The 16,314-nt window shown below is 41.7% G+C and overlaps 1 protein-coding gene across 2 annotated transcripts in view; it reads left to right on the forward strand.

Annotated features, from left to right (window-relative positions):
- MAPRE2 (microtubule associated protein RP/EB family member 2) overlaps positions 1-16,314 on the forward strand; it is a 223,554-nt gene that overhangs the window by 156,408 nt on the left and 50,832 nt on the right. For both annotated transcript variants that reach the window (XM_069731293.1, XM_069731292.1), the window contains one exon: positions 15,798-15,943. In XM_069731293.1, coding sequence (XP_069587394.1) covers positions 15,798-15,943 — 146 coding nt within the window. The remainder of the gene's footprint in view (positions 1-15,797; positions 15,944-16,314) is intronic.

The following is a 16,314-nucleotide window of genomic DNA, read 5'->3' on the forward strand; positions in this document are numbered from 1 at the left end:
GCAGTAATCCCGAGATATTGGAAGTCGACTGAATCCCCATCCTTGGGGAAATGGCTTGTCTACATAAGATGGAAGATCTTACATCCGAGTTCAATGGCTCAACTGATAGGTTCTTATGAACCTTGAGCCTTTGGATCTTGTTCTTGGATTCCCCCGGAATTCCATAGAATATTTGGTTCCCTTCCGTTATGCTTTCCTTCTTATTTTATTCTACTCTCTTCCCCCCTTTCTCTATCCTCTCTTTTTCTTCTCTCTCTGCTCTAATCCCTTACTTAGTGATAGATGCTTTTTATTTAATCCTCAGAGATTTTGTTTAGGACACTAGACCACTAGACTTGACTTTATTTGATTTGTGTCATTGAGTGATATGTGCATTTCAGTGCTTTCATCCTGTGAGGTATCAGGAATTGAATTATTTATACTCTATTGTTTATACTCTATCATCCTAAATGTTTGTTAGTTTTTTTAAATATCTTTTAATTGAAGTATTATAGCAATAAGCATTAACAGATCAATTATTATCATTAACATTGGCACTTGAAAATCTGAGAATTTCCCCAAATACCCCTACCCCGCGTACTCCGACCCCACCCTTCTCTGCGATTGTTACTATTTTTGTGAATGTTTGTAATCTTATAAAAATTTCAAGAAAAAAAAATAGATTAATGGAAACCGGCTATCAGATTCATGCTGCCTTAACCAAGGATAACGCCAATCAAACACTGGCTGTTCAATTGCAGCCAAATATGGTTTACTCTAAAACGCTGCAGCTTTCCGGAGTAAACATTCCTTGGGAGGCTGGCCTGTGACTATAGGCCCGATTCATCAAAGCTTTTAGAATAGAATTCTGGGGTAAAAAGTTTCAAAAAAGTAGAACATTTTGGTGATTTATGGTCTTCTCATACCATCTTGGCCCAGCTCCGGCAAAGTGGTGAACGCCACTTCGCACCTCCCCTGATTTCATTAATAGGTATGTGAATCTTGATGAATCAGGGCTATACCACAACTGTGAAAATCACTTGTCTTGATGAATCGGGCCCCAAGTGTCTCAGCTGACTAGTCTGAGGTGGATCTCGGCTGGTTTCTCCTCACCCTGCTCCAGTTGACCGGTATTTGCCTATGTTCACTTATAGGAAGAGACCTGTCAACTGGAGCAGGGTGAGGAGATGCTGCCTAGGACCCACTTTGGACCCGTTGGCCAAGACAGATTTTCAAAGTACAGTATGTTTATTTTGAAACACCACAGCGTTTGACTACTACAGTTCATTGACCGCTCTCCATATGACTGTACATAGGAAAAAGCCTCTCTACCAACCGAATCAGCGTGGGGAGAAGACCCACCGTAGACTAGATGGCTGAGACCTAGTCCCACCCAAGAATGTCTAGTCTATAACACTGTAGCGTTTCAGAGTAAATCATACCTCTCTGCAATTAAGCATCCGGTTTCTTATTCGTGCTGCTTATGGTTTGGGCATCCTAAACCTGATGGCTGTTTCCTTTTAAAGTGTGCTTGTGCTTTCATCTCACTTTTCAGAATATGATCTCATGAGGACTAACAATATTTGTAGCCATCAATAAATTCTAAAACGTGTTGTCATCCCATCTCAACATGCATGTTTATGGGATCTGATCTTGGTCAGGGGAATCCAGTAAAATGTTTGCTAAAGGGCTACACACTTTATAGTTATTCTTCTGTTGACAGCTTTCCTTTATAAATATTTATTAAATTACTCATCAGCTACTGTGACTCTGACTGGAAAGTAATAATCCCCAAAGCTTTTTATCTAAATAATCCAGGAAATATCTTTCCCCATAGTGTAAGAGCGCTTACTGACTGACAGGAGGTTATCCTGGAGCTGGATAGCTGCCTATCCCAGACACATGGTCTTGGTGTCATGTCACAGTCTAATATATAATCCAGCATCACTACTACTGTATTAAGTCAATGCATTCATTATTACTGGATGGCCTAGGATTACTGGTACACTCTGTTTTGAGATGCTTTCATGGGTACATGACTCTCTGGCAGCAGTGGTTAATGAGGGCTCATTCCTCATTATCGTGTTGTATGTGTAAACATTCTGAGGATGGGAATGTGCACATTAAGCAACTCCTCATCCAAGAGGTCTTACTCCTCCATATGGTTTGTAACACAACTTGCAATGTTAGCACTGACATGGCTTTTTTCTTGAGATTCTACAGATGTTTGTTATCTGTATAGTCCAACCAAATATATAACCAGTTACACTGTGGAGACCTTGGCAAAGTGCGGCCCCGCAGGCCACATGCGGCCCTCTGGTTTTCACAGTCTGGCCCGCGGACCGAGACATAGTAACATAGTAACATAGTTAGTAAGGCCGAAAAAAGACATTTGTCCATCCAGTTCAGCCCATATTCCATCATAATAAATCCCCAGATCTACGTCCTTCTACAGAACCTAATTGTATGATACAATATTGTTCTGCTCCAGGAAGACATCCAGGCCTCTCTTGAACCCCTCGACTGAGTTCGCCATCACCACCTCCTCAGGCAAACAATTCCAGATTCTCACTGCCCTAACAGTAAAGAATCCTCTTCTATGTTGGTGGAAAAACCTTCTCTCCTCCAGACGCAAAGAATGCCCCCTTGTGCCCGTCACCTTCCTTGTTATAAACAGATCCTCAGAGAGATATTTGTATTGTCCCCTTATATACTTATACATGGTTATTAGATCGCCCCTCAGTCGTCTTTTTTCTAGACTAAATAATCCTAATTTCGCTAATCTTTCTGGGTATTGTAGTTCTCCCATCCCCTTTATTAATTTTGTTGCCCTCCTTTGTACTCTCTCTAGTTCCATTATATCCTTCCTGAGCACCGGTGCCCAAAACTGGACACAGTACTCCATGTGCGGTCTAACTAGGGATTTGTACAGAGGCAGTATAATGCTCTCATCATGTGTATCCATACCTCTTTTAATGCACCCCATGATCCTGTTTGCCTTGGCAGCTGCTGCCTGGCACTGGCTGCTCCAGGTAAGTTTATCATTAACTAGGATCCCCAAGTCCTTCTCCCTGTCAGATTTACCCAGTGGTTTCCCATTCAGTGTGTAATGGTGATATTGATTCCTTCTTCCCATGTGTATAACCTTACATTTATCATTGTTAAACCTCATCTGCCACCTTTCAGCCCAAGTTTCCAACTTATCCAGATCCATCTGTAGCAGAATACTATCTTCTCTTGTATTAACTGCTTTACATAGTTTTGTATCATCTGCAAATATCGATATTTTACTGTGTAAACCTTCTACCAGATCATTAATGAATATGTTGAAGAGAACAGGTCCCAGAGACAGCCTAGAGGCTGCAAAACAGTGGCCCACAGGCCGCACCTTGCCCTCCAACACCCACCTGCTCACTGTCTCCATAGGCCCTGACTTCATCAGTGGAGGGCCCCTTCCTCCACCAATCAACGGTGGCCTCTGTGGTGGCCTCATCCTGGACATGGGGAGGCTCTATGGAGGCCTCATCCTGGACATGGGGAGGCTCTATGGAGGCCTCATCCTGGGCATGGAGAGGCTCTATGATGGCCTCATCCTGGACGTAGGCAGGCTCTATGGAGGCCTCATCCTGGACATGGGGAGGCTCTATGGTGGCCTCATCCTGGACATAGGGAGGCTCTATGGTGGCCTCATCCTGGACATGGGGAGGCTCTGTGGTGGCCTCATCCTGGACATAGGGAGGCTCTATGGTGGCCTCATCCTGGACATGGGGAGGCTCTATGGAGGCCTCATCCTGGACATGGGGAGGCTCTATGGAGGCCTCATCCTGGGCATGGAGAGGCTCTATGATGGCCTCATCCTGGACGTAGGCAGGCTCTATGGAGGCCTCATCCTGGACATGGGGAGGCTCTATGGTGGCCTCATCCTGGACATAGGGAGGCTCTATGGTGGCCTCATCCTGGACATGGGGAGGCTCTGTGGTGGCCTCATCCTGGACATAGGGAGGCTCTATGGTGGCCTCATCCTGGACATGGGGAGGCTCTGTGGTGGCCTCATCCTGGACATAGGGAGGCTCTATGGTGGCCTCAACCTGGGCATGGAGAGTCTCTATGATGGCCTCATCCTGGACATTCGGAGGCTGTGGAGGCTCTCATGCTGGATGTGGGGAGGCTATGAGTGCTCTCATGCTGGACATGGGAAGACTGTGGAGACTCTCATGCTGGACATGGGGAGGCTATGGGGGCTCTCTTGCTGGACATGGGGAGGCTGTGGAGGCTCTCATGCTGGACATGGGGAGGCTATGGGGGGTTCTCATGCTGGACATGGGGAGGCTGTGGAGGCTCTCATGCTGGACAGAGGGGATATATATATATAGAATTAAGTATGCTGATATATATATATATATATCTATATATATATATATATATATATATATATATATATCTACTATATAAAGCTGAATGTGTGTATGTGTGTTTGTATGTGTGTATGTATGTCCGGGATTGGCATCTGCACCGTCGCAGCTACAGCCACAAAATTTTGCACAGTCACACGTCTGGACCCCAAGAGCGTCATAGGCTATGTTGTGAGGCGAAATTTTAACCCCGCGCTTTCCAATTCACCAAACAATTTTGCCCCTATCTACATAATGGGAAAAAATGAAAGGAAAAGTGTAGGAGGCAAATTGACAGCTGCCAGATGTGAACAAGGGGGACTTAAAGAATGAGAGCGATGGCGCCAAAGAGTATATACCGTACAGTTGCTAAGGTGGGGCCCCGACATGGGATACTCACCACACACGGGGATATGAACACACACAAAATGCGCCACACACTACCACGTGCTTGAACACATATTACCCTCAGCACACATTTCACCACAAGTACACCAACCTCGCCACATAAAAGTCGAAACACAAGTCGCCGCTCAAAACTCGCCACGCGCATACTATATACAGGAGGAGATGACACACAGATATATACTATATACAGGGGAGATGACACACAGGCATATACTATATACAGGAGGAGATGACATACAGGTATATACTATATATAGAAGATGACATACAGGTATATACTATATACAGGGGAGATGACACACAGCAGGTATCTATCTATATATATATATATATATATATATATATATATATATATATATATATATATATATATATATATATATATATATATATATATATATATAATTGTCTAAGGGTTTTTCCGTCTCTGTCTGTCTCTGTCCTGGAAATCCCGGCTCTCTGATTGGTCGAGGCCGCCGGGCCACAATCTAGTATTATATATACAGGGGAGATGACATACAGGTATATACTATATACAGGAGATGACATACAGGTGTATACTATATATAAGGGAGATGACAAACATGTATATACGGAGGTGAAAATGAAAAGGTGTGAGTGCAAAATGAGAGGAGTGAGGGAAAATAGTGGAGTGATCGGAAAATGACAGATGTGAGGTCGAAATGACAAGTGTTAGGGGGGAATGAGAGGAGTGAGGGAGAAAATGAGAGATATGAGGGGGAAAATGAAAGATGTGATTGGGAAAATGAGAGAAGTGAGGTGCTATAACTAACCACAGATATTTACTATGCCCAGGCAACGCCGGGCTCTTCAGCTAGTATATATATATATATATATATAATCAGCATACTTAATTCTGCTCAATATTAGTAACATAGTAACATAGTTAGTAAGGCCGAAAAAAGACATTTGTCCATCCAGTTCAGCCTATATTCCATCATAATAAATACCCAGATCTACGTCCTTCTACAGAACCTAATAATTGTATGATACAATATTGTTCTGCTCCAGGAAGACATCCAGGCCTCTCTTGAACCCCTCGACTGAGTTCGCCATCACCACCTCCTCAGGCAAGCAATTCCAGATTCTCACTGCCCTAACAGTAAAGAATCCTCTTCTATGTTGGTGGAAAAACCTTCTCTCCTCCAGACGCAAAGAATGCCCCCTTGTGCCCGTCACCTTCCTTGGTATAAACAGATCCTCAGCGAGATATTTGTATTGTCCCCTTATATACTTATACATGGTTATTAGATCGCCCCTCAGTCGTCTTTTTTCTAGACTAAATAATCCTAATTTCGCTAATCTATCTGGGTATTGTAGTTCTCCCATCCCCTTTATTAATTTTGTTGCCCTCCTTTGTACTCTCTCTAGTTCCATTATATCCTTCCTGAGCACCGGTGCCCAAAACTGGACACAGTACTCCATGTGCGGTCTAACTAGGGATTTGTACAGAGGCAGTATAATGCTCTCATCATGTGTATCCAGACCTCTTTTAATGCACCCCATGATCCTGTTTGCCTTGGCAGCTGCTGCCTGGCACTGGCTGCTCCAGGTAAGTTTATCATTAACTAGGATCCCCAAGTCCTTCTCCCTGTCAGATTTACCCAGTGGTTTCCCGTTCAGTGTGTAATGGTGATATTGATTCCCTCTTCCCATGTGTATAACCTTACATTTATCATTGTTAAACCTCATCTGCCACCTTTCAGCCCAAGTTTCCAACTTATCCAGATCCATCTGTAGCAGAATACTATCTTCTCTTGTATTAACTGCTTTACATAGTTTTGTATCATCTGCAAATATCGATATTTTACTGTGTAAACCTTCTACCAGATCATTAATGAATATGTTGAAGAGAACAGGTCCCAATACTGACCCCTGCGGTACCCCACTGGTCACAGCGACCCAGTTAGAGACTATACCATTTATAACCACCCTCTGCTTTCTATCACTAAGCCAGTTACTAACCCATTTACACACATTTTCCCCCAGACCAAGCATTCTCATTTTGTGTACCAACCTCTTGTGCGGCACGGTATCAAACGCTTTGGAAAAATCGAGATATACCACGTCCAATGACTCACCTTGGTCCAGTCTATAGCTTACCTCTTCATAAAAACTGATTAGATTGGTTTGACAGGAGCGATTTCTCATAAACCCATGCTGATATGGAGTTAAACAGTTATTCTCATTGAGATAATCCAGAATAACATCCCTCAGAAACCCTTCAAATATTTTACCAACAATAGAGGTTAGACTTACTGGCCTATAATTTCCAGGTTCACTTTTAGAGCCCTTTTTGAATATTGGCACCACATTTGCTATGCGCCAGTCCTGCGGAACAGACCCTGTCGCTATAGAGTCACTAAAAATAAGAAATAATGGTTTATCTATTACATTACTTAGTTCTCTTAGTACTCGTGGGTGTATGCCATCCGGACCCGGAGATTTATCTATTTTAATCTTATTTAGCCGGTTTCGCACCTCTTCTTGGGTTAGATTGGTGACCCTTAATATAGGGTTTTCATTGTTTCTTGGGATTTCACCTAGCATTTCATTTTCCACCGTGAATACCGTGGAGAAGAAGGTGTTTAATATGTTAGCTTTTTCCTCGTCATCTACAACCATTCTTTCCTCACTATTTTTTAAGGGGCCTACATTTTCAGTTTTTATTCTTTTACTATTGATATAGTTGAAGAACAGTTTGGGATTAGTTTTACTCTCCTTAGCAATGTGCTTCTCTGTTTCCTTTTTGGCAGCTTTAATTAGTTTTTTAGATAAAGTATTTTTCTCCCTATAGTTTTTTAGAGCTTCAATGGTGCCATCCTGCTTTAGTAGTGCAAATGCTTTCTTTTTACTGTTAATTGCCTGTCTTACTTCTTTGTTTAGCCACATTGGGTTTTTCCTATTTCTAGTCCTTTTATTCCCACAAGGTATAAACCGCTTACAGTGCCTATTTAGGATGTTCTTAAACATTTCCCATTTATTATCTGTATTCTCATTTCTGAGGATATTGTCCCAGTCTACCAGATTAAGGGCATCTCTAAGCTGGTGATACTATTAATATAATTGTCAATAATATAGCTATATTTCATATTAAGCAGAATTGATCTCCGCCTATTGGATCGGCCCTCCACATCAGTCACGGTCTCTTATGTTACCCCTGAGATACAGAAATAAGCTCTGGGTGTTTATGGGCAAGATAACTTAATTGATTTGGTGAATGGGGAAATTCAGCAGACCAGATCATTCCAATTTTACAACAATGGAACCTATTTCCTTGTGAACATGCTGTAATCAAAGCAAAATGTGAGTAATGGGGCAGCTCAGATTATTTGGCCAATATTAAATTCGTTTACATCTTGGCACAACTGAATGGGTAAACATTTTGGCATATTGTTATAAATGCATGATGACTATGGACACAGTTGATGTAGTATATGTTATTGCTTACCTCGAGTTAAATTTAAAAAATATGGTATTACGTTTCTTCCTGTAAACCCTATTCCTTAATTAATGTTCAGCTTTTCCACATGTTGTACAGTTTGAAACCTGCTCCTAGTTTCATGCTTTTCTGTCCCTCCTGGTAATACATTCAAGATGTGAGGTCTGCATCCAGGATGCTGCTACCCCTTACTAGTTTTTATGTATTAAAGTGAATCTGTCAGCAGGCTTTTACCATTTAATCTGAGAGCAGCATGATGTAGGGGTAGAGAACCTGATACCAGTGATGTGTCACTGACTGGTCTGCTTGTAGTTTTAATAATATAGAGGTTTTATCAGAAGGAGATTATCACAAGAGCACTAGTTATCTCTTGCCATGTAGTCTTCCTGGTCTGCTGATTGGCAGCTTTGTGTGTACTCTATATTGGAAAAAGCTGCTAATCAGTGATGTGGGTGAGGTTATACTGAGCTCAGCATTCAGAGCAGATAAGACAGGGATCTTATCAAAACTACACCAAACAGCCCAGTAAATTACACATTGCTGGAATCAGGGTCTCTTCCCCTATATTATGCTGCTCATAGATTACATTGAAAAAAACCTTGTGACAGATCCCGTTTTAAATCTTGTATTGGTTTCTTTTTCTACAACTTATGAAGGATTTCTTGTGCTGATTGGCACAGATTTTGTGGATTGATGGACGCCATAAATTTCAGACCAACCCGTGAGTGGAGAGAGATTTCTGGAGTGGAGGCGCACCAGACTTGTCGGACGCTCTGGATTTATGAAGAGGCATGAACCGCTTCATGAATTAGGAGCTTTGGACTCCTGTGCGCCCCCTCATCAAGATAAGTGTGAACACTGGTCTTTATAAATCTGGCCCTGAATTTTAATGTTTGTTTTATTGAATTTTTACAATCTTGAGTATAACAAAACGCAATGTGACAACTGTTGAATACATGAGCAGTACATTTGTAAACATCAGGCAATAGAATATTGCATCCAAGTACCAAAAAGAGATTTCTCAAAGAAAACCAACTCTATATCCATATAATTCAGGAGAAAGGAAAAAGCAGGGAAGAGAAAAATAAGCAAAAATATTCCCTATATTTTTTCTTCCCAAAAAGTTAGCAAGTGCGGGCCCATGTCATGGTAGGGTGGGGGAATGTAAACTGGTGGGAGAATTTTTTTGTTCTACTAAACTACTGTGTTTTAAGCCAAATCTATAACTGGGCTAAAGTGCTGAACCTTCCATTGTATCAATGTAGAGAACAAGGCATAGGAGGCAATGTCAAGCCTTATCAGGTAGTCCTATGGCATTGGATTGTTTAGATCTTAAAAATTCGTACCTGGAAGACACAGTAGTTCGAGTTGCAAGGTACGAGGCTGTGAGCTGTCCTGTCATAGAAAAGAATTTGAGGGAAAGGGACCTTTTGTCATGGGCCAGAGACCCTGCTATTAACAATCTCATAATACCAGAGAAGATTGTACAGTACAGAAGTAGAAGTGACCAGCTGGATAGCCTATCCAGAACACATTTAGGGACATGCCTTTCAGATATGAAGGTAGGATTCCTTGACCAGCGTACACCACTGGCACATGTCGAGCACTGGAGATGCAGTCCTCAGACTTATGGAGCTTTTTATAGACCTCTATAGTGTTAATTTCCTACGAAAGGAAACCAAAGGGTGATGGTGCATGCCAGGAAGCAGATATCTTATGTGTAGATGTCCTGCGTTACTGGAATATGCCAGAGAGGACTACTTTTATTTGTCATTTTACAACAATAAGACATTGTGAATTTTCTTAACAAAAGCCAATTGCCAAGGTATTCTGTTTAATATTTGTACAAGGGAGAGGGAGTGAGCACAAGCAGATAGAAATGAGATGGAGAAACTGAGCTCAACTCATATTTGCCTCCGGAACGGTCATCTGGAAGTGTCTGACTCTACTCCCTGCTAGCAACCCAAAGAGCAGTGTTTTATTGCTTTTGCCCTTTTTGCATGCATGTGTATATCACTGTATACAGTATATTACTGTCCAAAATTGTGGAGGAGAGTGGGGGGGGTGTATTATAGTCCGGCGGCTGTGGAAGAGGGGGAGCGGTAGCGGCAGAGCAGCGGGTCACCGGAGGCAGGAACCGGCTGCTGCAGCTAACGCTTATGCCCGCTGTTAAAGAAAATGAATATTCACTACTCCCACTTCCATGCACTGAATCCATCGCGGATTTTCTATTTTCTTTTAATAGCATCACAATGTTAGCCGCCACCACCAGCTACTGGATGATCATATTTGCCCACTATTAAAGAAAATTAATATTCATTGCTCCCCACACGCATGGGAGTGGAGAGCAGTGTATGTTCATTCTCTTTAATAGCGGGCACACGTGATCACTCAGCCACTGCAGGAAGTCGGCGGCGGCTGCTAACAGTGTAGCTGCTATTAAAGGGAACCTGTCACCCCGAAAATCGCGGGTGAGGTAAGCCCACCGGCATCAGCGGCTTATCTGCAGCATTCTGTAATGCTGTAGATAAGCCCCCGATATTACCTGAAAAAGGAGAAAAAGACGTTAGATTATACTCACCCAGGGGCGGTCCCGCTGCTGGTCAGGTCGGATGGGCGTCTCTGGTCCGCTGCGGCGCCTCCCATCTTCATTACAAGACGTCCTCTTCTGATCTTCAGCCACGGCTCTGGCGCAGGCGTACTTTGCTCTGCCCTCTTGAGGGCAGAGGATGGTACTGCAGTGCGCAGGCGCCGGAAACATCAGAGGCCCGGCGCCTGCGCACTGCAGTACTTTGTCTGCCCTCAACAGGGCAGAGCAAAGTACGCCTGCGCCGGAGCCGTGGCTGAAGATCAGAAGAGGACGTCTTGTAATGAAGATGGGAGGCGCCACAGCGGACCAGAGACACCCATCCGACCTGACCAGCAGCGGGACCGCCCCTGGGTGAGTATAATCTAACGTCTTTTTCTCCTTTTTCAGGTAATATCGGGGGCTTATCTACAGCATTACAGAATGCTGCAGATAAGCCCCTGATGCCGGTGGGCTTACCTCACCCGCGATTTTCGGGGTGACAGGTTCCCTTTAAAGAAGATTAATATTCACTACTCCACACGCCCATAGTTCCGGGCATGGGGCGCAGTGAATATTCCAGCAGCTGACCTCTGTGCATGGCAGTGATGTGATGTGCTGTTACATGCTGAAGTCAGCTGCTGGCATCAGAACAGGATGCAGCATTTCCACGCCTGTCTAAAAATGTACTGTATGCATTCAAAACTTTTTAAATAATGTATAGTTCTCACATATTTTATAATGTATCCATATAGAAAATAGATCATTGCTTGTGCATCCAAGTATGTGGACTTGTGAACTCAAGATTCCGACGACTCTATTTTTCTACACTTCAACTCCAGCTTTGACTAAGAATCCGTTCCCAATTTTAACTCCTCCATAAATAGCCAATAGTTAGTAATGGCAAATGTACTGTAGTAAAATGGTAACATCACTGTTATTTGTTTGTTTTTTACAGAACATAAAATATATTTTATCAGTATTCCTAAACTTGTCTACATTCCTGTAAAAATAACTTTAGTTAAAGAAGCAGTCTCATAAAAGTTTTTATCTTAATATATTGTAATCCTCATATTATACAGCACAGTGTACTTACAATTGCTCATTTTGCCTTTCTATACAAGTAGTTCTCTTTTCCATTAGGTCTATGACCTCAGGTGATTAAAAACTGACTCTCTGAACCCTTCTAAGCTCTATGTAGAAACCAGAGGTCTCTCTTCCCTGCATGAGTCCTCCCCCCTACAACTCCTGACCCAGCTGCTCTGCTTCTCCTCCATACCAGTTACTTTGCAGAGCATAGAATTGTAGTTCTAGTGCTAAGTCATGTAGGAAAAGGACACTTTCTGTTTCTACATAGAGCTTACAGAGATTCAGCTAGTCATAGACCTAATGGAAAAGAGAAGAATTAACTATGTAGATGGGAAAAATGAGCAATTGCAAGTACACAGTGTTTTTTTATATGATTGCAATATATTAAAAGGATAAAAACTTTGATGGGCGTGCTTATTTAAATTAATTAACCAACTCTGATTCCCCCCCCCCAAACTAACGGACTCCAAAAATAAACTGAAATCTTTTCTGGTCGAAAAATAAAACTAATGAACTAAACTAATGCGGTTGAATAAATTTGCACAACTTTAAGCTCATACTTAGTTGAAGTGCCCTTTTACAGTCCTTTTTTTTTTTTTTTTTTTAATCCGATCATTTTTAATAAAGCATTTTTTCTTTTGCAGTCTTTTAACATTGACCTTCAGTAGAAAGTACAGCTAATGCCTGTTCAGATCAAATTCCCAAGAGGTGTATTTTCTATTTTAGTATTGTGATCAGTCTACTGAGAGAATCTGATTTATCAGCTGCTACAAAAACATGAAAATACTCCATATATGGATTCAAGGAATTGGGCAACTTCTCCAGTACTAGCCTTTCTACACCAACAACTGATTCCCCATTCCAGTTTTATTTTAAGATCAGCAGAATCCTCTTAATTTACATATATTGAATCTTCTATGTTCTGAAGAAGTACTGTATTTCTCTGATTACAAATATGTTCAGTAGGTAATTGCTACTTAAAATATTTTGAAAAATGTTAGTTGCGGGAAAGAGCAACGCTTTAGACCTTTTATGTTCTGAAACCATGTTGCACTAGCGATCTATGGGAAGAATTTGGCTATGACACATGCAGTGGGTTTTTTTCCCTGCAAATTAAAAGCTGTTTTTTTACACTATCCGCTAAAGCATTGAAATCTCATTGCCTTTTGCTGGTAGTTTCAGAGATTTCAGAAATCTCATGCACCCGCTTGTTTATTATTTCCTCACCGAATTTGAGATCCGAGCATTTTTAAAATTGCAGCATTACAATTCTTTTGGCATTTTACAGCGTTTTTTCACCTATAGAAAATAATGAGAAAGTGAAACAAAGTGCTGCAAACTAACTTTTCTGCAGCGTTTTTGGTGAATAAAACTAATACAGAACAAAAAAATGCTGCAAAACCTTTAAATTGCCAAGAGAGCAGGTTTTGGCTTTATAAAAAAATTAAAAAAATTTTGCGTGAACATAGCTTTTTAGATGTATTTGTAGCAGAATGAATCTATTTACAGTAGTAGAACCTGTGTAGTAAACTCATAGGAAAATCTGGTGATAGGACATCCTATTTGGCTACTACAGCTGGATAGATTCCCCGGTCTGTCTTCTTGGCAAGGATCTATCTTCTGGAGGTGTGAATCTGTTGAATGTATGCACCTTATTATGCTAGTACGGTGCCGGAGGCTGGGTAATTACACTATACGACTACATTAGTCCCTGAATAGTTTTCCTGGCGAAGCATGATTAATCACTACAGCAAAACATATTGTAAATTGCTTTTGCAGTATCTCTCAACATCTGTATTATGCATAAATCCAGTCACCTGTTATCACTGTTTTCCTTCAGATCTGCCTTGTACACATTAAGCTGCGAGGAAATGTCGATGAATACTTTCTCCTGTGCCTTAATGTTTTTCAGATTGGCACACAGACAAATATCTTGGATTAATAGATAACTTTCCTTTGTATTTATGCTGGCGTCCTGAGTAATATGGCTTTGTAGAACTTCCTGGCTACCCTCATATTACTTATATATTATGAGAATTACCTGTACTGTAGACTGCCAAAACAAACAAGTGCAAAATTATATACAAAATAGTTAAGTTATGTTAAGATTAAAAACTCAAAATAAGAATTGTGGTTTATAGCATTTACTTAAAACATCATGAGATTTCACAATGTAAAGTACATTATTATATAGCTCTCTCAGACCTGATGAGACTGGTGTATTTATGTGGAACATTCATGTCAGAATGGCTACGTACGCCTTTTAGAAAGTGTAAATGCAATCTACACCCTCCTGGCCTGATTGACGGCCCCTCACAGTCCCTCTTGCTGCTGAAATCTCACACTGCTCAGAACAAGCTGCAGCTGTCAGTCAGACTGTGTGGGCAGAGACTGAATACATTTGGGGGCCAAATGATTAAGATTGCACGAAGGAGTAGCCAATATTCAATCAATGGTAGAGTAGTGGAATTAAATCTATATACTGACTGCGGTTACGTCTGGACAAAACAGCTGTAGAACCTGACTTATCTGTATTTTTTATCAATATTTTAATAGTGGAAAATTGCCTTTAAATATAACCATTACTGTATTTATCTCAAATTGGGTTTGAACTATCAAACCCCAACTAATTTTGGATATTGATGATATATCCTGAGAATATATCATCATTAATATCCTAGCAGTAGAAAACTCCTGTAGACACTGTGGTTACCCCAACTTTTTATCTGATGAAAGCCCCCTCCGCTACATAAACATTTTATTTAACTACTGCTTAGTAGTGTAGCTACACGTGATCTTGTAGCTGCAGGAGCAGGAATCTGGTTGTTGGACACAGCCGTAGTCACCATAGAGAAAGCACAGATTATTATTATTCATTATTATAGTTATATACAGTAATAGGAAGTCATGTGATCACTTTGTAGAGAGGGAGTAGGAGCTGCTGGGTCATAGGAGACTCAGACAGCCCTGCTACACAGCAAGAAGGCTGCATTTCCCCTGTAACTTGGGCTATAAATACCATCTCCAGTTACAAGGAAGATTAAAATAAAAAATGGTTAAATATATAGAAAAAAACTATTGAATATATTGAAATAAAACACCCCTCACCCCTTAGGATAGGGCATCAATATAAGATTGGTGGGGATCCAACACCCAGCAACCCCACTGCTCAGCTGTTCATAGGTCTACAGAAGATGGATACATGTAAAACCATGTACAGTCCAGGAACAGCACAGCGCTGTACACTGCATAGTGGCCACCCTCAGGTACTGCAGCTCACCTCCCATTCACTTGGATTGTTCTTGTGTTTTGAGGACAGGGAAAAGACACCTCTGGCAGCAGCCTGTCTCAACAATAGCAACTATTCTTACCTCCCCCAACATCACCCATTGCAGGATAGCAGGGAAGCCCCTTCAACCACATTAGGCGGTCTTTAGGTACCACTAACATGTGTGAGTTGGGCCAACTTTAATCATATGTATAACAGGGCCTTCCATATTGTGTAACCTCACTTCTGCCATGGGTAGGACAATTGGGCCACCATCTCCATGTGCTTTAAAGACTGTTTTTGTCACGGTCCTATGGTCTCTTTGCTATACCTTAGAAGTAAAGCATGATGGCACTGTAAGTATTGCTAGAAACATTGGCTCTATGGAGTACCCACTATATATTGTCTTTGCTGTGCTCATAAGTCTGCTCAGAGGAGCTAGATTTTTTCTGGAATGGAATTGGGCAGTCACAGACGGTACATCTCTCCCCAGTACAGACGTCTTGTATTAGGAACAACAATGTTTACTTTCTCCGGACATATTCGCTGTTCTCCTGATCACTGTGCTGACAGCACGCTACTGTTCCAATCTGCTAATACCCTCTGTATGACTCTCCTGGCTTCTCTCCACAGGTGCCGCCTACTGCCAGTTTATGGATATGCTCTTCCCAGGATGCATAAGCCTAAAGAAGGTTAAGTTTCAAGCCAAGCTGGAACACGAGTACATTCACAATTTCAAACTGCTACAAGCCTCATTTAAAAGAATGAATGTCGATAAGGTATAACTTTGCCAGAAAAAAAATGGTTCATGGTTCCTGATGTTTTTGCTGTCTGCTGAAAGTTTTGGGAAAATGCAGTCTAGCTGGGTAATGAGTAACATAGTACGTGGCACAGTGCCCGAGCATGATTTGTATCTCATCAGCATCTCCTGGGAAAATTGCAAGGCTGTCAGGTTTTCTTGAGACCGGGCATCTGTCATTCAGTATGTTCCATGTGAGCGTGGTTACGCAGGCCCTCATTCTTTATTGGGGCTATATTTTTACTATTGCCTAGAGCTATGTAACCTCATAAGTTTACTTAACCCCTGAATGATGCAGTCTATTTTAGTTTTTGCGGTTTCATCCCCCCCATCCTTCTTCTTCCAAGGGCC

The sequence above is a fragment of the Ranitomeya imitator genome, chromosome 6 (assembly GCF_032444005.1).
Source record: "Ranitomeya imitator isolate aRanImi1 chromosome 6, aRanImi1.pri, whole genome shotgun sequence".
Taxonomy (NCBI): domain Eukaryota; kingdom Metazoa; phylum Chordata; class Amphibia; order Anura; family Dendrobatidae; genus Ranitomeya; species Ranitomeya imitator.